Here is a 20,871-nt window from a genome sequence, read left to right on the forward strand (position 1 = left end):
TCAGCCGCGACAGTACGACACTGTTGCTTTGGGAACACCAAAACATCCTAGTCTCCTCAAGCCGTGGAATTAAAAGTAAGATAGCCTGATGTGACAGGCTAACGCGTATCATCTTTAATGAGCGTGAACATTGCCCGTGGCTCAAAGCTGTGAGCTGTCATGTGGTTCAGCAATTTCCAATCTGTTGGGTGAAAATTATATTATATTATACTTGACGTAGTTAATCGCGTGAAGTGTTGCCTGTGATAATACATAGTATATTTGTTGAAAGTTGAGGATGCAATGCCAGCGCGTAGACGACGAGGTGGCTCCGAACACGAAATTGATCCAATGATCACAACCTCCAACAGTGCATATCAAAATCGTGATTTTGGACATCAATACTACAATGATAGAGTTGTTTCTCAACAATTAGATATCAACAATAAACAGCAAGAAGCTAACTTAGTGACAATGACTTCGCGAGACAGGACCAAAGAGTTTGCGAATGCGATTCGCACGATGCAGGGAAGGACAGTGGCGCGAGCCGCTGTTATGAGAGATCCTAGACAGGCTCGTCAAATACAGAGTTATTCCAATTTTATGATGATTGCTAAGAATATTGGAAAGAATATCGCTAGCACTTATACCAAACTGGAAAAACTTGCGTTGCGTAAGATGATGTTCAATTAATATTCATTGGTATATTTGTTACTTTCACTTTTCACACGAATGAAAACAATCTTCTAAATCCTAGCTATCCTTGAAATTTTAAGTAGCTGCAAACAGTTATTGAAAATTTAAATGAAATGACACGAGTTTAAGAATTTTACTGCAAAGAAGAAACTGAAATTTGTTTCAATGAATTTTTCCTTGTATGTTGTAAGGTTTAAAAATAATTCAATATTCGTCTACAACGTCCATGATGTTTCTTGTTATTGTAGTGGCAAAGAAGAAATCGTTGTTTGACGATAGACCATCAGAAATCCAAGAATTGACTTACATCATAAAAGGGGATTTGAATAGTTTGAATCAGCAAATAGCAAAATTGCAAGAAGTAGGTAGACAACAGCGGGAGAGTCTTGGGACGACACGTGGCCATCACCTTGCCTCTCACTCCTCTTCTGTAGTCGTCGCTCTGCAATCAAAATTAGCCAACATGTCTAATCACTTCAAAAACGTTCTTGAAGTGAGGACAGAAGTAAGTATAACATGTTATAAATGCCGTTATAGACTTCATAGTTTCAAACAAATGGATAAAACTTCATATCTAGATTATGGATGTCCAAACTCTGATTATTTCAACTTCTTAGTTTAATGGTTTATCTTCTTTTTTTTTTATTCTATGCTGTAACTTTGAATATAAAATTCATTTGAGCCTCCTATCATTTCTGCTTATTACATTTGTGTAGTTGAAATATTACATTCTGATTTTACTGATATAATTCAATAACTACCAGCCATGTATACATGAAAACATAATAATAGTTTTCCACTAACTTGAAACAAACTTGTGTAGAACTTGAAACAACAACAATGCCGAAGGGAACAGTTTACACAAGGATCGGTATCTTCGTCGTTACCTCCTAGTGCAGTATCAGGGCGTCAAGGTTCCTTGCTTCTTCAAGAACAAGCAAATTCTTCCTCTGTTAGCATCGACTTGGAACCCGCAATGGGACAGCAAGTAATGCAGCGTCAAGCAGTCCTCTACGACGAAACAGTGAGTAATCAATTGAGCTTCTTATCAGTAATTAGAATAACAGACATACTCAAATTGAATTTGTTCGTCAGGATACTTATGTACAGTCGAGATCAGATGCTATGCAGAATATTGAATCTACAATTGTTGAACTTGGAGGAATCTTTCAACAACTGGCTCACATGGTCAAAGAACAGGAAGAAATGGTTGAAAGGTATGATAGCGCTAGAGTTGAACATTATTCCTACAAATTTTTCATTATTGTAATCTTACGATATTTTGTTTGTTCAATTTCAGGATAGACAGCAACATACAAGATACCGAGTTAAACGTAGAGGCTGCGCATGGTGAAATTTTAAAATACTTCCAATCAGTCACGAACAATCGGTGGCTGATGATAAAAATTTTTGCTGTTCTTATATTCTTCTTTATATTCTTCGTTGTCTTTGTAGCATAGGGCAAAAATCCGTCAAAACGATATACTATTATAATTATGTATATTATTTGACCATTTACTTGTATTAAGAACTTATTAAAAAAAATATCTGTTTAACTGACGCGGGAATAACTTTTTTTTTATAAAGTAGGTTCAGTGTGGATATTGTACCATAAGCATCGAAATTGTATATTCACAACTGTTCCGTTTACGGGAAATTAGCTATTTTTAATATTTTATAAATATAACAGAGTATTTGCATTCATATGTATATTATCAAACTATACCGTACATAGTGATAATTACGACAATATTCAATTAAATAATCACATGATAGTTAATTGAATTGTATTATCTTAGAAAAACTATATTTGTACGGTTTAGTTGCTAATATTAAAGTTTTACCGTAATCACCTAGTAAGAATATTCGAGCTTCTAATGCTGAAATATTTTCGCAATATCGATTTATCTACATTAATTTTGAATCAATGTCGCTTAACACGGCCAATCCATCAATTGAATTTTTATGCATCTCCACCTAATCATTGTGTACAGTGAAATACAAGTTATTGAGGCCTTGATCAATTGTGTGAACTGGTATAGTCATAAGACTGCCCTTGACACTTAACCACAATTCGTATACGATTACTTGCGAGTCATGTGTCCCATTATGGATATAACAAGTAGCAACAGTTAATCGCAACAAAATATTACACACAAAATAGTATCTATTCTTGCCTAGCTGGGTGCCTTATATGTATATTCTAAAGGAGTGGCAGTACAATTTCATACGTCAACACAATCGATCTTGGCTTTTACAATATCAATGTAAGGAATGAAGTGGGCCATCATTTCGCAAACTGCGTAACTGCAATTCTGATATTGGCAACTTATACTATTGTATCACTAAATTGTGGTTTACGCGAATGAATAGGCTGGTTATATTTGTATAAAGTATAAAGTTGTTTAGGCAAAGGTTGATAGAAAAATAAAATTAAAATACTACATTATGTATAAAGTTAACGCACTTTATGACATTCCTCAGTACTGTAGTAATTTCACTCAGCAGCTATTACTTATTTTACTCAAACTTGGAATTGACAAACTTGTTTTTCTGACAATAGACGATCAAGATTGAAGTTTTATAGAGATGTAACAGTAACTTTCACGAAATTATTTTTTATAGATTTAAACTCGACTAGGCAAATTAAATCCACATGTTAATTTGTAAAATATTGACGGTAAATTTAAAAAATGCATTTAATAAATGATCGTTTTATGAGCATAATTGTCCCGGATTTCAGTCAAATTCGAAGCCATAACTCGCGAATAATAATAAATTACAATTTATTTTGATTCTTTAAAATCATAAATATACATTTTACAGTGTGATTGTTATACTAAATATTACAAATTTTTTTCAACATGATTTCAATAATCACATTTTATTTTTATACAAATGTTCATATCTCTACGCATATATATAAATATGTATACCTGCTTTCCTTTGAAACGTTCGACTATAACATTTTCTGAAACCATGTAGTGTAAGCTATTTAGTATTTCCACAAAAACTCTTACATGAAGTGATTTGGTATCTACACATTAGCAAGTACGAATTTGCTACAGTCGAATTTCATCATACTCAGACGAAAATTTTCGAACATAGCCACATCCAAATTACGGATAAGTTCTTCAAAGTATTGATAATGCATAATTCAAATTTGAAGTAGCATCATTTTATTAAACGGGAAGAAATCTATGGAATGAAATATTAAACGTATTTCTGGTTCCAGATAAGACAAAAGGCTTAGGCTTTTCCAGTATGATTTGATTTGTCCAGGGAGTCTCCAGAAGAATGTAACGAACCTACAAATAAAATAACAATTTATACATAAACAATAATTCAGATGCACATGCGTATATATAATATATTTGATTCTAATTTGCTTGGTAGCGTATTAGTGATGGTATGGATCTGGTGAATCAAGTAATCAAGTTAGTGCGTTATGTTTTGGAATTTCAAATAACAGTCTGCAAGCAAGAAAGCTTAACCAAGTGTCAAAAATTGATTCTACTTGACAAATGCTTTGATTTTTCCGTTCAGGCAACATTTTTAAACATTGACTCTACTGAAAACCAATTATGAAATGGGATGGTTAAGCAAACTAAGGTGAGTCTGTGCCTTGCATTAAGTGCTATGCGTGGTCCTTAGGACAAGTGTAAGCAGTTGGCTTTACAATTAACCACTAATACGTATACATATAAACACAAAGCCAATAAAAAAACAGAAAAATTAAATAAGTAAGTGCCATTAGTGTACAAAGAAAAGCTGTAATGTTAAAATAGTACTGATTCAATATGTGTAAAGTAGTTAATGTTTCACAACTGAAGATCGATGATAAAGACGTGTAATTGAGCATTCTACTCTATGACGTGGTGCTATATGAATAAATATATTCTGCTCAATAACTGGATTACACAATTACCAACTGCTAGAAAAAAAGTACATAAAGTAAAGATCTAAAATAAACCTGCCACAGATTCTATTTTGAATTATTTCCTTCCATTGTACTCCAAAACTGCCTTACTTTAGAGAAGCGCTTGCGTCCTTGCGTGCACAAATATAAAAATCCAACCGATTACAACATGACGGAAATAAGAATCATTCCAGTTTCCCTAAAGCCGGAGGTGAGGTGATGTGAGTATTTTGTGTGAAAGCTTTTATGCGATTTTTGAAACAAACCTTTGTGATTCCGTACACGCTGCTCACGTTGATGGGGATGGAAAACCGGATTTCGTGTGGGTGGTAATATATCATCCCCCCATGAATGCAAAGTTCCCAAAGGTGGCAAAAATGGAGGAGGCGGACCATGATGATACATATGGGCATGTTCGTTGCTAAATGGTGGCGGTGATCGATGGTTGTAAGAGGGATGTAACGGAGGTGAAAGCGGTGGTGGTGGAGAACTGGCATCTTCGTATCTACCAGGTGGATGAGGAAGAGGTATTGGGGGTGGTGAAGACAGACGTCCTCCTAATGGTGGAGGCCTCCTACTAATATCGTACATTGGTCCCCCTCCAGAATGTGGCGGTCCCGGTATAACGGGATACGGAGGGTACGGTGGGAATGGGGGTATAGGGGGAGGAATACCTGAGGAACCAGTAAACAATATAGGAGAACTTGATGTCTCTGCTCCCAAAAATAATTGAGGGGATGATGCTGTCTCTCCATTCGTCTCCATGCCTGCGTGGGAGTTTTCATTAAATAAACATAATATGTAGCTGTACCCTGTGTATCAGTGACAAGCTTTTACATTATAAAATACGATCAACTTTTACCTGATCCTGATGCTTGTTACTAGTTATAATAGTTCCAAATTAAGAAGGAACTATATTCAATATTTCACAAATTTAAATTTTTTATATGACTTTCAAATACATTTGAAAAAAGCTGAATTCTCAATAAAAGTAAATACTACCTAGCAAAATATTTCATCTGTTGGTCACTAATATTTCAAAGACTTTTTAGATTAGACTTAAGGCTTTTCGATGTCAGGTTTCAAAATATTACATTAGAAGGTCACCATTTGATAAACTAGTATCACGGAAGTATTTGTAAAACTGTCAATACAAAGGGTTTCGCCTCGTAATGTAAGAGTATAAAATATCCAAGTGTTGTCAGAATATTAAGTAAAAGATTTGATGGAAAAGTAACATTACCACTAGAAAAAAATATTCACATCAGAAATAATATACTTACGATGTAATTTTGAATCAGCATCTACTTCATTTATACTTTTCTCCACCAGGGTCAGTCGATTTCGTAATTGGCTGGCTTCAGCCTTCGATTCTTCCAAGCGTCGTTCACTTTGTCGAGCGATTACCTAGAAATTATAATAATAATAATGGTAAAAATCCTTTAGAACTGATCCTTATGATTAGAATATTTCAGAGATATAATGTCATGCATTAAATTACCCATTGTTCATGCGATTTTGTTTCCAAGGCTGAAATCTGACTCTTATATTCCCGTTCTTGATCTAGTATTTCCCTCTTCAAGGTCTCAATTTGTTGCCTATAATTCTGAATTTCATTCTGCATCGTTTGTATCCTATCAACAGTCGAAGTTACCTCACCTTGCTTCTGCACCCACATTGCTTCCTGCATGCCAAGTTCTCTGAAAAAATAATTAAAAAAAAAAAAAAAAGAAAATTGAATGTACATTTACCAACCATATTCAAGATTTATACAATCAATCACGGTTCCACAAAAAAGTGAATTGAAGCAAAAGCCAAAATACATGGAGTCACTTAAAACATCCTCAACTTACTTTTGCAATTGACTTTCTTTTTCTTTAAAGTAATTTGAAAGCACTTCAAGTCGGGTTTGCGCTTCTATTTTATCACGTTCGGCCAATTCATATTGTTCCGTAACTGAAGCAATTTCCTCTTTAATTAGCTTCGTGTGTTCTGTAAATATGAAAATACGCATATCTACGTCTACAAATCAATGCTGAACAAGTAATGAACTCACTTGTATGCCTATGAAGAATATGTGCAAAAAACACGTACTACGTTACTACACTGACAAATGACATACCCTCGAGTAGCTGGTGAGCTCCTTCCACTTCGGTTAGTTTAATTTTAAGCTCATCTCTCTCTTTAGTGATGACTTGTGCATCAGCCTTGATGTGGGATATGTCATAAAGTTTCTTGAAATCCAATTTATCGTTACTTTGTTTCATTACTTCTGCGAGATCATTCAATGCCACTTCCTTCAAAGTCAACTGATTGATCAAAGTGGCTCGTTCTTCAGAAAGCTTTGTGAGCAAAATTTTTTGAAAAGAAGTTAATGAACAATTGCGTTGATATCGAGGAGAAAATTTGATAAACGCAATAATGTTTGGTAATTACAGTAAGTTAAATAGATCTTAATTATTGTACCTTATCAACTCGCTCATTCAGCTGCATAATTTTATTTGTCAAATCTTCTTCAAGATTCTTTTTCAAGTTTCTCTGCACTTTTAACTCTCCTGTGAGTTGTGTAACTTCTACCTCAAGTTGTTGGTACTTCTCTTGAGTAACGGCAAGCTCGGCAGTTAGGACTTCATTCTGTGAAGATTTTCATCATTTATATTTTTAAAGTATATCTTTAAATGCTTGAGGGCTTTACCATTTTCAATCTACATATAATTTACATGGGGCATTCCATTTCAACTCAACCAGGACCTTCATTTGTTGTTGTATTTCCCAAAATTATTTGTGGGTACAGGACCTCGAAATTAATGTAATTACTTATTTTTTGTCTTGTGTCGAAATGATCATTGAAATTTTTTCAGATTTTACAATCAGAGTATTTTCCGATGACTTTTGCTAGTCATTGCTCATGGGTTATTTCTTAGAAGTGTTAAAAAAAAAATAACATAGCTGTTTTTGAAGTCCTATTACATCTACAATAAATTTTGGGAAACCCAATATAAAATAATATAAGGATCAAGATCTGGTAGAGTTGATTTTGGAATACCCCACATATATTTTGTAGTTTAAGTAAGCAGAATTTATTTATAAATGATTTTTGAATTAGGTTGTCTCTCATAGTTCGAAACAACAGAAAGCGTGACCGTGAAGCAATAGCAGGACACATACTTAGCATTATTTAAATATGGACTATAGCAATTTCTGTTATACTAATCACGATGATTTAGAATTCCAAGCCAATAACATATGACAAAATATAAGGATACTTTAGTGAATTTTGGATGGACACTTAAATTGCTGACGAGCTTTGGAATTTTAAAATATTGGTATTACAGGTAGATTACATTTGACAAACCTCAAGTCTGGTGAACTCGAGCTGAATTACAATAAGAATATATAGTTATTCATGAGCAAGAACGTATTTGGAAATTAAAATAAAGAAAACAAATTACCTCTTGGGATTTGAGATTGAGGCTGTTGGTCAATGATTCATTTGTAGCTTGTTGAGCATTTAACCGAGTTTGCAAATCTTCCACTGATTGAGCCAGTGGATTATCATCACTCTGTGATGCTAGAAACTCACGTAACATACGCTCTAGTTCCAAACCTGCTTCTGTAGCACTCTCTAATTCCTTTTCCAATGTAATAATTTGGTCCTCCAATTCTCCTTTGGTGACCTATAACCAAGTTATTCGTAAAAATTGTTAGAATAGTGTTACGAAAATTGTGCCATCTGATATTTACCTGTGCCATTTCCAGCTCTGATTTTAACGAAAGCACCATTTCATTAGATCCAAAGGATTCATCTTCGATGGAATTCAACTAAAAACAAGATACAAATCGGCATTGAATTTGGCATCATTTCTATCATGTTCAATTTACTTTCTGTACATTGAATTGAATTAACACCTATTCAAGAGATGCTGTCTTCTCACCTTGTTTTTGGTAGTTTTCAAGTCTTCACCCAGTATCATGTTTTCTTTTGTTATGACTAGCAATTCCTTTTCAAATGTATTGATTTTAGCTACAAGCTCTTTATCACGTCTCTGGTTCTACAGAATATAAAATTATATTTAATTTATTACAAATATCAGGAAATGTAATTTCCTACATTGAGATATATGACATATCAACTAATTTAATGAGCGCGATAAAACAAACCTCAATATAATAATAGCCGAGCGAAAATAACAATGTTGTGAAAGCTGTTAAACCAAGATACATAAGTGTCTCTAAGTAATTATGTTGATCATAGACAGATCCCACATCTTCGTCTTCTGCAGCTTGTTCCTGAAAACACATGTCCTTGTTGAATGCGTATGAAAACAAAATCACAAAGTAATCAGAAACATTACTCTGCAACTGTATAGATAATATGAAAAAATCTCATAACTTTCAGGATAAATTTATATCAAGTGTAACCTGACACCCTATAAGATAATTGGTCGAAAGTAGCGAATTGTGCCAAATATAAGTCGACCCTAGATATAGTCAACCTCTAGTTTTCAGTCTGCATTTCAGGCCTTTCTTTAAGTGATGAATATAAGTGGACTTTTATGACAAAATTGATATAACAGGAGTATATTTACATATGAATTTATGAATTGCAATTTTTCTAAGTAGGTACATTTATCAATAGAACTTAGGTAGATTGAAATACTGCAGCCCAAATTCCATTGGTCTATTTTGATGATTAAACTATTCATAAAAAACAATTTCAGTCTGTAAGCTCAATTTCCTAAAAATCTCGAACATAAGTAGAGGACGATTTTTAGGGGTTCATATTAGCAACAAAAAACCTTGACTTATATTTGGAACAATACGGTATATGCACATCAAATTTTACATATTAATTCTAAGACGTGACAGTTAGTTATAAAAAATGAGATGATAAATGAAATGTACAGCATAGGTTGCCAGTAATATTGCCCTTTGTTTTTTGACAGACTGTACGCTGATTAGTATTATCAACAGTTGATGACTCACCGAGTTCGAAAAAGATTCATCATTATCTAAATCAGGACAGTTGGAATTAATATCACACACTTCAGGCGATGCCACTGAAAAAAAATATATTATTTACACACAAATTACATATTTTTATAGATTGGCTCACAATTGAATAGGTATGTTAATTTCCTCACCTGCATTACTGGACTGTCCAGCAAATAGTAGAATTTTGCTAAATTGTGCCCAAATACCTTCTTCTGTAGATTCTATTAAGAGATCGGCTTCATGGTATATCTCATGTTCGTTTTCTTGCGGTGTTTGAGATGCAAAGGTATCAGGTTTATTCATGTCCAAGCCACCAATGGTTGATTGATCTAAAACACATTTTATTTTTAATATATTAGAAAAGTAATGGAAAGCACTTTCAAATTTATCTCTACCAATCAATTGAAGTTATTTGTTCTAGACATACAATTTGCATAGTTTTTGAAATAGATAATATCTTTTAATACTTACCATTGGCATGCTGAGAGTTATCTTCAAGAGTTAACAGATTTCTGGTGGTTGTTGATTTTTCTTCTTCCAAATTTGAATATGGCTCTGTAACTACCTCTAGATGGCCAAAGTTGCGGTCATCCACTTGATCAGCGCTTTCTGTTACTACTTCTTGTAAATTATTCTGCGAATCGTCTTCAATTACAGTTTTGACTTCATCATCACTAGCATTGTGACTAGTGGAATTTTCGACATCACTCATTGCGTAAAAAGGTACTTGATTATCATCTTGTTTTTCTATTTGGTTACTCGGTGAAATTTCAGGGTTTCCTGCGAAATTTGTTTTCCCAACATTGCCAAGCCCATCCATTTCGTGGTTGTTGAAATTAATACTTCTGTCTAACAAATATTCCGTTTGTGCTTTTGAATCTTGAGAATCTTGTTCTGAGAAATTTCCATCAAGTACGGTTGTATCTACCGCAATGTCAGATGTGCTGTTATGAAATCCTGCTTCTCTTTGATAACTGCCACTACTTTCCAAATTCACTTCCGGCGCAATCACATCGCTATGATGTATAGTTTCAAGATGCAGACCTTCATCGGTTTCCAGTGAAGGTACTGCATTTGGTGTAAAATTATTGTTAACTATATTATCAGGAATATCTTCCTCTGCGCCAGGATTACTTCCTTGTGGATCATTAACAAAGCTGCCAGCAGCTGTATCAGAGTGAAGTAATTTCCATTCATTGCCATTAATTTCAGAATTATCAACACGATTTTCCATTGTCCCAGTATTCTTTGGTGTATCATTATTATCGCTGAAAATTTCATCAGTCGGAAATTTTATCTCTGAACCATCTCCAGCTTTACTTTCCTTGTTGAGATTCAGTTGATTTGCAGCATTATCTGCATTTCCCTGTGTTGGTATAAATTCGTTCATTGAACCAGATTCACCAATTTGATTTTCTGTTGCAAGATTTTCGTTTACGCCTGAATGCTCTTTAACTGTTTCTTGGCTATCGGGCAGACTGGACGTCAAAGGATGGCCAATTGAAGGATTTGGATGAACACTGAGAATTGGTCCTTGATCTGCTACATAGCTGGGTTTGGTTAATACTGGGTCAGCTATAAACGGAATTCTAGTTCCATCTATAACCTCATACGATGGAGTTGCACTTTGTATATCCTGTAACACTTGTTCTGAATTTTCTTGATGAGCTTTTACTCCAAGTGCTTGAAAAAAATCAGCCGTGGGAGTATACTCTTCGTGACTTTCCAGAAATTTTGCATCTTCTGCATCATTTGAGGTTTCTAATTTATTCACAGCCCCATTTGCTTCAATTTCTACATTTTCAACATTCTTTGAGACTTGCAATTCATCTGCAGGAGCATTTGTTTGAAAATCAACCTTTTCGGAATCCTTTTGAATTTCTGGTTGACTTTGAACATTTATTTCGGTATCATGATTTGTATCAACTTCTTGTTGTGAAACTGATTCTTGAAATTGTTCATTGGTACTAACTTCTTGTTGTGGAACATCTAGTTTAGTTTCATCAGTCGGAATAATTTCTTGCTGTGCAACATTTCCTTGAAATTGATCATTGCTACCAACTTCTTGTTGTTGAACATTTCCTTCAAATTGATCATTGATACTAACTTGTTGTTGCGAAACATCTACTTTAGTTTCATCAGTCGTAGTAACTTCTTGCTGTGGAACATGTCCTTGAGATTGGCTATCGGTACCAACTTCTTGTTGCAGAACATCTACTTTAGTTTGCTCAGTTGCACTAACTTCTTGTTGAAAGAGTTCGGTAGGCACTTCATAAGTCAAATTGGTTTTCAAAATTTTCTGTTCCCTTACCATGTGTTTTGGTAAGTAACCACGCTTGCCGTGTACCTGAAATAGTGTGTTAAGCTATTTACAAGGCAGTACTTGAAGAAGAAAGGCACAGCTTGAATCTTAGATTGAAAACACTACAAATTAACTCTAACAGATGTTTGGTCAGTGAAATTTCCATAAGATGGTTGAGCATTTTTTTTTAGAGTGTAATGAGACACAATCTACAATCTGCAACATTGCACTCTTTATAGCCAATGAGAGACTGTCAAATACAATATAGCTGTCATAAGGACTGCAGAAAATAGTTCATGAGAAAGGTTTCAAATATACTTAGCTGGGAATATTTTCCAGTATACACCACTTTTGACTATTCAGCTAACTATATGGAATAGGACTGTTTTGAAGGACTTTTACAAAGCACTTCCATTTTTTTATGAACAACATTCAGTACATTCTGATAACTGTTTTTACTTAAATTATATTTAACGATGAAGGACGTTCCTCAATTTCAATCAAATACATTTCTTTAAAACTAATGCAATCTGTATCTAAAACAAAGCAGTACTTTGAAATGATTTTTTTAAAGATATTACAAGATGGATGTTTCACTTCAGTCAACAGTATTAGGGTATCTGATATCTTGCTTACCTTCAAATGTAACAAAAGTTTTTTAATAGAGAAAGTGAATGAATAAGAAAAAGTGATATCACTTTGCAGTTTTGATAAGAACACTAAATTTAATGTTACATACATGCTAAATGTTGCATTCAAATTGAGCGTATGATGGTTTCAACAAACTGTTTGCAACGTTAACGTTTATAAAGAGAAAGAATAGAAAACTGTACCTCGGCACCCCATAAGTCTAGTCGACTTCCAGCTTCTTTACTGTAGATTCTGACCTCTACATTGGGAGGGAAAGAAAGCATCAACGGTTCGATGCCATTGTAACGAAGCAAAGTTCGGGCCAACGAGACAGGTTCTGTAAATATTTAGGAATGAGTACACTATAAAATGCTTATAAAAGTATAAAATATGGCTTCATTTACCATTGCACTTCTCATCGTAACATAACCGTTTATCCGAAATAACCCCATCGCACCGTGTTATTGCAAAAATAGCAATTATTGCTGATACTATAACAATATTCGTTAATAAATATATTTTCGTCATATTTTCACTAAAACAAAGTTCCACATCACTACAAAATTCCACTGACACAGCCTTGATCGCACATCGCAGTCACGGATTTCATATCACAGAGATTTGTAGACTCTGCCCGGAAAGCAGTTCAGCTTCTTTGGCGCCCTCTCGTGAATTCTTATCAAACTAGTCGCTCTAGATGTCGAGCCTAAAGCTGAGACTCCATGTATGCGTTGAGCTCCGGCAAACGCATGCGGAAGGCGACTCCATGCACGCGGCAGACTTTAGCGCCACGCCACGTATGGAAATCGAAGATGCGTCGTAAAAATGTATACAAACGATAGCTACATAACCTAAAAGAAAGGAATACTCCATCGCATAATCCCGGGCGGTTTCTCACGTAATGAATTACAAGTTCATTCACGTCATCACAATTATATTCCATAGTGGAATCTTTTGTTGATGTTATTGATGGTTTGTTTTCATAAACTGTTTAATATGACATAACCTACGTCGCGTTGACTATTATTTGAGCCATGATTTGAGCTTTACCAGATTCCGAACGGCCCCGAAGGTTCTCGACTTTAGCCGAATGACGTGCGGTACTGCGGAAAAATTAAAATATTTTGATCTCAACGCAGTGCGGTGCGGCACGCCAGAGGTTGCCGCTGCCGGACTTGCGCCGGGCTCCTGATTGGTCACCACAGCATTTGCCGGAGCTCAACGCATACACTTAGCTTAAGTCCGTGGCGAGCCACTGATATGCACTGATATAGAACAATTCACAGGCATGAGCATCGTCATATTTATTCATTCTCGTGGTTGTTGGTTGAGTAAATCCTTTTAAATCCCTTTACCACGGTCAACAGCTTACGTGACGTAAAATGTAAATAGGATTAAGGGTGACAGAAGCATGACAAAAGCTTATATGAATGAATTTTAGATGTTTTTATTTGATGTTGCGAAGTATTCACTTTAATCGCAAGCAACTACTACATTGTTTGGTATAATTTATATGATTTGGTATTAATTGTTAAGATGTGTAAACTTGTGACGTTGCTTTGCACGTTTCCGCGTTGTCTTCAAAAATGAATGAAAACAAATATGTTCACACAAAGTATCTAGCTAAGACAGCATTTTTACACCTTGTTCTAGCCTGCGACGTTCTGAAACTGGCATGCCACAGTATTTTTCTAAATCCGTTAGTCGAACGTCGGTAGAATCTAATCGTGATAAATATATCAGAGCAGCTTCCAACTGAACATCTTTCGTCAATAGTCCTTCGCCTATGTAACAAGCCAGGAGTTGCAGATGTGGCCCAATAGCTGATCGATAACGTGTCGCTAAAGATTGCAAAAGATCCACACTAGCGTTCGTCATTGGTTTGCCCACTTCTTCTGCCTGGATATGCAAACAAAATCCATTTATTTCACTTTAAACAAAGCTCCAATTTGCTAGCATAAATGAAGAATGAAAGTTGTGAGTTTATGAGTCTCATGATTTACTGACAGTATAATTCAAACTCACCTCTGCTTCAGCATATTTATAAATGGTGTAGAATATACGACGGCGCTGTTTTTCCATCATTGCAGTATCCTCATCATCTTCATTGCCCTGTTAAGATTTCGATTATGAATATAAGAAATTAATTTGGTATAGTGCAGTGCAAGACAGTTCAAATCCCAAGACATTTTGATGCTACGTACTTTATCTTTTCCAAATAGGGTGACAAAAGACACGTATCCCTCTTCAACCTTTTCCAAAATTTTCAGGTAGGCTGTAAACGATTTTTCTTATGTCTTTAGATCGTAATCAAGTATCAAGTTACACAAATCCCTATGAAAAGAATTAAGTACAACCCAGGAGCTGAGAGATTATTCTCAACTAATTTGTTTCTAAATGTTCTTGGAAAAATATAATTTTTATATAGCATATGATGCATTTATTTCATTAGCTTATTTAGTAAATGTATAATATGTTGTCAAAATGGAATAGTTCAAAGCTACTGACTACGTTACTCGAATGTCTAATTACTATAATTCCTTCTGCGCTGTCATGCAACAGACAGTTTATTTCATGGAAAATATAACTCACATATCGTCAATATCATATTTCCTAAATATCTTTTAATGTATGAAGTATCAAATCAGCTTCTTTATAATAGTTCAGAAATGTGATATTGACGTGTTATCTTTAGGGTTACAATAAAGTAATAAAAACCATCCAGTTTGACGGCGTTAGTTATCCTTTTATTGACAATCGACTCCACCAGTTGCAGGAAATATCGCATCACTTTCGGCTTCGCTTTCATTGCAAGTAGATAGAGCAGCGTGCCTTGAGTTGTTGCAATATGTGGGACCCAAATGCGTGCCTTCAATATGTATAAATCAAATGCGTTCTCTAAAAACAAGGATTATAGCTTACCTCCGTAAGGGCTGCTTTAAATCGATTTCGTACTTCGTCATCCCTAATTGCAGCAGTAGCTTCATCAACGCTAAATCCAAGAGCTAATAGAAAATCAAGTGGCGTATCATGGTCAGAGAAATTGAATATCTCTTCCTGTTCCGAAGTTGTGTCACTTGGTGTTCTTGTACACACGTACTCGTCCCCGGCCAGGGTTAATCCATCTGCTCGAAAACCTCTGCGAAAGCATCGTCCAATTTCTTCTGGAGTTACCTACATTTGATTTATCAGGCTTCAGACTCACTTATAAGTAGTACTTCCTTTTTTATGTCTTACGATTCCAGCAATATCCGGAGATTCCCAAATGCTCTGACCGTTAGTGTTGTTCTCTTCATTTTCCACCACTTGTACTTTACGAACCAGTTTAGCTTCCGAGCCAGATCGATGATATTTGCCCTTGAACATAAATCACAGAACTTTGATCGTACATGTGCACGCTGTTCAATGATTGTAATAGATTGTCACTAACTTTTTTGCCATCATCATCCAATGTGTCCATTTCAGCACGATTTTTTCTCCGAAATATTTTGAACAATTTACTAGATACTGTTTTCTTTTTTTCATCCTGTTTATTCTCGCTAATTTCAACAGGAGGTTCATCATCCTTACAAACTGAGGAATCAGTTTTCCTCAAATAAGACTCAGTAGTATTACTGCATGGAAAACAGGGTGCGTACCCTCTAGGCATCATTAGCCACTCGGGTGGTGGTTGAGCGTGTATGTTATTTGACGTTGTAAAATTCATTTCAGCACGTGGTGGGTGATCATGTACATTTGACATTGGTGGGAACCATGGAATGGGAACCATATCTGGAGGTGGTGGCTCATTGCCATTCTTTCTGACAGTCGGTTGCCAATCTCCGTCAGGTAGTGGAAGCTTTGAAGCCGGTGGTGGTTGTTGATAATTTTGCCAGTACTGCATCATGTATGGAACAAATGGACAACAGAAGGGATAAGGTGGCGGTAGAGCTGAAGGAGGCGGGGGTGCAGCTGTATGCAGAACATGAGGTGCAGTAAGCTGTTTTTCATTTATTGGATGTGCAGGTGATGACTGCAGATAAGTCTCGGTATCTTTATGTGAAGTTGAAGCACGATTGTTCGATTGAAGATGTAAATGATCATGATTTTCCTCAGGACTAGCGGTTATGTGATTTCTTTTGGAATGATTTATGTGGGTAGGATCGGTGTAAGTTTTTGTACCAGGATTTGTATGAAGCAGCAAAGTAGCACCTTTGTGAAGGTTCAAAACAGTATCTGACTCCCAATAATCAGTGTCAGCTGTTGACGACAACATTGTAGACTGCGAGGGCGCAGAGCTTTCCAAAAACGAAGAGGGTGGTTTAGGTAGCTGGTCAAGAGGAATATGGGTAGTTTTTTCACTCTTACAAGATTTGATCTTTTTGAATATATTGAATTTAAATTTGTTTGTACGGCATCTCTTCGAGTCACTTGGTGCACAAATGAACCTTCTGGTTGTCTGAGATTCATTATCAGTGCTATTAGCAGTCGATTTATTATTTGCCCACAACTCATATACTTTGTTGGAATCATACAAGTTTTCATTTTTGATCTTTAGTCGTTTGGAACATTTAATTCTCTTATATCCTGGGTCCGTTTCCATAACGATTTTTTTATCCATTAGATACAATTTTGGATTGCCAGAGCCTGTTTCAATATCACTGATGCTCGATTTCACTCGTTCAGCAGCCTTGTTGTGCGCTAGGGCAGATGTTAGATCTGTTGTGCTCCTCGATGTTTCAAAGGCTTCTCTAATCTCTTCATGCTTTACATCTTGTAGTGACGTAATGATTTTATGCTGAGCCGGTACTGTAGGTATATGTATAAAACTGTCTTGTCCTTCTGTGTTGTTTAAATCCAGGAAACGTTTACTGACAACATATTCTAGACTTCTCTGCACTGCATTATTTGGCTTTTTCAGCACTATAACTTTATCCTTGTCAATTTTAGCATCGCTCGCAGAATTTAATTGCTCACTAGATTCTTCTTCCTCTGATAACTCATCTCTCGAATCCGAACTATTCTCTATTAAATATTTCCCAATTCGCATCTCAGCATTATCTACATCCTTCTCCTCAAGCTCTGGATTATTAAATTGGAAAACCTTACTTCTATTTACTTCTTTCATCTGATAAGCAGTAATTTCACATGGTAAATACATGTCCAGACTATTGGTAAATGCAGACAAATATTTATTTGTATCGTACAGAGTGTATTTTGTTTCGGTATCCCGCTTCTTGAGTTTTTCTTCACATAAATTCTGGTGGCTTTTAATATTTTCTCTAATTCCAACGAATTGCGTATTGACAGGATCATCCAAGGGGCTGGAGATACTTTCAAACCTATCATCATTAATATTGTGGTACAGAATAGTTTGCGTATTGTGAAATTTTCTTTCTGTAACATGTTCAATTTGTTGATGCTCAGTCGAGTTGATTTTGGCTTGATCGGAGTGATCAAAATGTCTCTTGTGCAAATCGTTGTGATATGATTTATAGCCGCTGCTTTCTCCTCCGCTGGATTCAGTATTTTTCGCTGCCGTATTGTTACTTCTTCTACTTGGAGATGTTGTTTTCTCCGAACCATGACAAACAACACTGACACTGGATCTATCGTTCACTATTCTTATTCGGCTGGTTTTCGGGCTGTTTTCATCGATGATTATTTTGACGTTTTCTCGCTGTGGATCAATTTTCTTTTCATGTTTCTGATACTTTTTCTCATTCGACACCATTCTTTCAATGTAACGTGCCATATTGCAGCACATATTTTTCTCTTTATGATTGAAACGTCTGTACTTTTTCGAATATTTATAACCATTCGTTTTCAAATTCGATATTATTTTGTCTGAGGTGTTACTTGACGACGGGTGTTTCAAATATGCTGTGATTTTAGCAGCATTCAAAGTCTCATAGCTCTCCATTTTACTCATGTTATCTGGTAACTGTGTTACAATATTTGATAAGCTTGCTGTTTCAACATTCACCGTGCTGTTGCTGCTTCCGGAGTTTTTGTAAACGTCTTGAGTTTTTTCATCCTTACAATTAGCTAGACCATCTTTCGATTGATGTTTGTAGAGTGAAAATTTGATAGTATTATTATTCAATCCTTGAGAACCATTAATTTCAGATGCTGGGTGTATCAAGGTTTTCATAAGATTATATTTTGCATCATCGTTGACAGTGCTTTTATCTTTTTCTAGTTTGGTCAATTTTATATCTGCATTAATAGCATAGTTTCTGTAATCTTGTTGTTTGTTGGGTCCTTTACGATATGGTTGATCAGAATAGCATCCATAATTTATTGAATTGGCATTATACATGATTTTATCTTCAGAAATAGACGAAAATTTGTTGGCAACTAACAATTGTTTCAGTCTGTTACAATCACAGTTCGATGGTTCTATCAAATTCGCTATCGATTCAATCTCTGCTGTTTTTGAGACATCTTTCTTGCAACATATTTTTACGTCCTTGCTCGACTGGATAGTATTACGAGTGGAATCAATACAACATTTTGTACAATTCAAGTTGGTCGGGTCACTTGCTTTACTTTTTGGCTCATTCTTGTGCTGTGTTTCAGGTGCAGAATTAACATCATTAGATTCAATCTTGGAAGTGGAAAAGTTTTTATCCATTTGTATAGACTTCTTAAGATTGAAAATTCTTGTTCGAGCTGCTCCATTGTTCTCATTCTTTGCATTGATACAGTCATTGTTGTCACGAGCATTATTTGTTTGTAAATTTTTGATTTCAACAATTTTTTGACGATATTTTTTCTTAGCCTCGTAACTCTTTTTTAAATTTTCTATATTTTTCTTAATTCGTTGTTTATCTAATTCGATCTTTTCCTGCATGTCGGCTTTTGCTGAAGTTTTTTTCGAGAAATGCACATCTTGCTTCTTTTTAACTTTTTTCACAACTTTCTCAGTGCAATGAGCTAATATTCCCTCTTTTCCCTTCTGACCCTTGTGTCTAGGTGCTTGCTGTGGAATGATACGCGGAACTGAGGACAGAACAGTATTACAAGACACTTCCTTTACTTTAGGTGACTTCGTTTCTCCGCTTATTCTGCATGAAGTTTTTTGACAATCATTTGATTTATTTTTGAGAATTTCTCTATTACCTGTTGATCTGGATTGTCTTTTGCATGTAGTTATCACCTCTGATTTGTCGTTTGAAATTAATATCTTAGAATTTTTTCCCTCCTGCTTATCACAAACTCTACCTCTTGGTTTTTCAACAGATCTAGGCACGACTTTGTTGAACTTCTCTGGCCAATGTTTGTAGGTTTGATCCTTTATCAGATTTTCGTTAACATGAGGAGATTTTTCTATCAAATTTTCAGGTAAAGGTGTTGTTATTGCAGTTGACACGTCGGTATTAGTTTTATCATGTGTTCCATAACCCAGTTGCGACCCTTTAGCAGTAATTAAAAAATGTGGATTTTCTTGGAGGCGTAAAGAATGGCAAATTGATTGTTCTTTAGGTATAGCAATGCTGCAAGCTCTAGCATTCGTTGTATCGTTATTAGTATGCGAGTTTTTTTCATTATTGTTCATAGTAGTAAAAGGAACCTCTTCGCAGCTTTTGTAGTCTATGTTGATATCAAATGTAACGCACTCCTGGTCAATGTAATGGATCTTTATATGCGATATGGCAATATCTTGATCCGTTTTATCGGTGGAACAGAGTGTGTGAGCCGTGCTTCCAGTTCTTTTTCCAAGCAACGTGATTTGCTATGTATTGGTGAACCTTTACCATCACCGGCTGTACTTAGAAATAAATAAGATTGTTGGGGCTTTGGAGATGTCTTGCTTCTTTCTAAGTGCTTCATTGCATCTACCACGCTATTCACAATTGCTGTCACAATCAAATCATTCCAAATATTTCTCTATGTACGTGCAAAATTGTTGAAATAAATCATAAGCACAGGTGTTTTCAAATTTTTTTTGCAAAATTCGGCCCCGCTAGTGCGAAAAGAGAATTGAAGGTAATTAAAATATACTCAAATAATATCCACATTTTACGACATAAAAAAAATGAGCTGTCATTTTTAGCGACTTGGTAATAGTTTCATGAGAGCTCTCATTGGTTGCGTCACTTTTATGCTGATTTTTAGACTTAGCACTGCGTTCAAGCCTCTATCAAATCAATAGCTAGTGAGAGATGACGAAATATTTCATTTTCTTGACGTGATGTGAGTATGATTTGAAATTCAAAATCTGCGGCAGTACAGTCAATATCAATACTGAAAGTTCTCGACGAACAGAGCATTATTGGTATAAAAATACTATACGAGTTGACAAGTATATTCTTGCTCTCGGAATTTGATTTTAACTGAAATTATCTTTAAAATGAGAGAGTTTCGT

At 35.3% G+C, this 20,871-nt stretch overlaps 3 protein-coding genes and 1 long non-coding RNA gene across 8 annotated transcripts in view; 2 read left to right on the top strand and 2 right to left on the bottom strand.

Annotated features, from left to right (window-relative positions):
• LOC107227136 (tetratricopeptide repeat protein 28) overlaps positions 1 to 13,211 on the bottom strand; it is a 37,030-nt gene extending 23,819 nt beyond the window's left edge. The window contains exons 1-11 of one of the 2 annotated variants that reach the window (XM_046733756.1): positions 12,926 to 13,211; positions 12,725 to 12,858; positions 10,061 to 11,936; positions 9,739 to 9,918; positions 9,581 to 9,654; positions 8,756 to 8,884; positions 8,530 to 8,646; positions 8,339 to 8,416; positions 8,047 to 8,271; positions 7,950 to 7,970; positions 7,070 to 7,228 (exon numbers count right to left, since the gene is read on the bottom strand). In XM_046733756.1, coding sequence (XP_046589712.1) covers positions 7,070 to 7,228; positions 7,950 to 7,970; positions 8,047 to 8,271; positions 8,339 to 8,416; positions 8,530 to 8,646; positions 8,756 to 8,884; positions 9,581 to 9,654; positions 9,739 to 9,918; positions 10,061 to 11,936; positions 12,725 to 12,858; positions 12,926 to 13,049 — 3,117 coding nt within the window. In that variant the 5' untranslated portion in view covers positions 13,050 to 13,211. The remainder of the gene's footprint in view (positions 1 to 7,069; positions 7,229 to 7,949; positions 7,971 to 8,046; positions 8,272 to 8,338; positions 8,417 to 8,529; positions 8,647 to 8,755; positions 8,885 to 9,580; positions 9,655 to 9,738; positions 9,919 to 10,060; positions 11,937 to 12,724; positions 12,859 to 12,925) is intronic. The other variant, XM_046733757.1, reaches the window with a different exon arrangement.
• On the top strand, positions 137 to 4,957 carry LOC107227140 (syntaxin-5). Its single transcript, XM_015668191.2, has 5 exons — positions 137 to 652; positions 924 to 1,180; positions 1,499 to 1,699; positions 1,771 to 1,892; positions 1,976 to 4,957. The coding sequence occupies exons 1-5, from the start codon at positions 283 to 285 to the stop codon at positions 2,133 to 2,135; spliced, it is 1,110 nt and encodes a 369-aa protein (XP_015523677.1). The 5' UTR covers positions 137 to 282; the 3' UTR covers positions 2,136 to 4,957.
• A 464-nt stretch (positions 13,212 to 13,675) lies between the features above and the next one.
• On the top strand, positions 13,676 to 19,573 carry LOC124293320. The gene is made up of 3 exons (XR_006903252.1): positions 13,676 to 13,905; positions 16,233 to 16,490; positions 19,479 to 19,573. It is a non-coding gene; the product is annotated as an uncharacterized LOC124293320 (long non-coding RNA).
• Positions 13,984 to 20,846, bottom strand: LOC107227117. Of its 4 annotated transcripts, XM_046733759.1 has the most exons (8): positions 19,626 to 20,846; positions 15,952 to 19,505; positions 15,759 to 15,878; positions 15,444 to 15,695; positions 15,240 to 15,390; positions 14,726 to 14,796; positions 14,547 to 14,633; positions 13,984 to 14,420 (listed from the first exon to the last, which is right to left on the bottom strand). In XM_046733759.1, exons 1-8 carry the CDS (start codon positions 20,059 to 20,061, stop codon positions 14,145 to 14,147), a joined length of 4,947 nt encoding a protein of 1,648 aa, XP_046589715.1. In that variant the 5' UTR covers positions 20,062 to 20,846; the 3' UTR covers positions 13,984 to 14,144. The 4 variants fall into 4 exon arrangements, 3 of the variants coding, with proteins under 3 accessions (XP_046589715.1, XP_046589714.1, XP_046589716.1); XM_046733758.1 differs by having other exon boundaries at positions 15,952 to 20,846; XR_006903250.1 differs by lacking the exons at positions 13,984 to 14,420; positions 15,240 to 15,390 and having other exon boundaries at positions 14,572 to 14,633; positions 15,952 to 20,846.
• Positions 20,847 to 20,871: the final 25 nt, after the last annotated feature.

Source organism: Neodiprion lecontei, chromosome 3 (assembly GCF_021901455.1).
Source record: "Neodiprion lecontei isolate iyNeoLeco1 chromosome 3, iyNeoLeco1.1, whole genome shotgun sequence".
NCBI lineage: Eukaryota > Metazoa > Arthropoda > Insecta > Hymenoptera > Diprionidae > Neodiprion > Neodiprion lecontei.

Excerpts from the sequence above, each read along its gene's own strand:
- LOC107227140 (XM_015668191.2), top strand. The coding sequence starts at position 283 with ATGCCAGCGCGTAGACGACGAGGTGGCTCCGAACACGAAATTGATCCA. Across the intron at positions 1,181-1,498 it reads TTCTTGAAGTGAGGACAGAA|AACTTGAAACAACAACAATG; the intron begins GTAAGTATAACA and ends AAACTTGTGTAG. Across the intron at positions 1,893-1,975 it reads CAGGAAGAAATGGTTGAAAG|GATAGACAGCAACATACAAG; the intron begins GTATGATAGCGC and ends GTTCAATTTCAG.
- LOC107227117 (XM_046733758.1), bottom strand. The coding sequence starts at position 20,061 with ATGAACAATAATGAAAAAAACTCGCATACTAATAACGATACAACGAAT. Across the intron at positions 14,797-15,239 it reads TAACGCCGTCAAACTGGATG|CCTACCTGAAAATTTTGGAA; the intron begins GTTTTTATTACT and ends AATCGTTTACAG. Across the intron at positions 14,634-14,725 it reads CCCTATTTGGAAAAGATAAA|GGCAATGAAGATGATGAGGA; the intron begins GTACGTAGCATC and ends AAATCTTAACAG.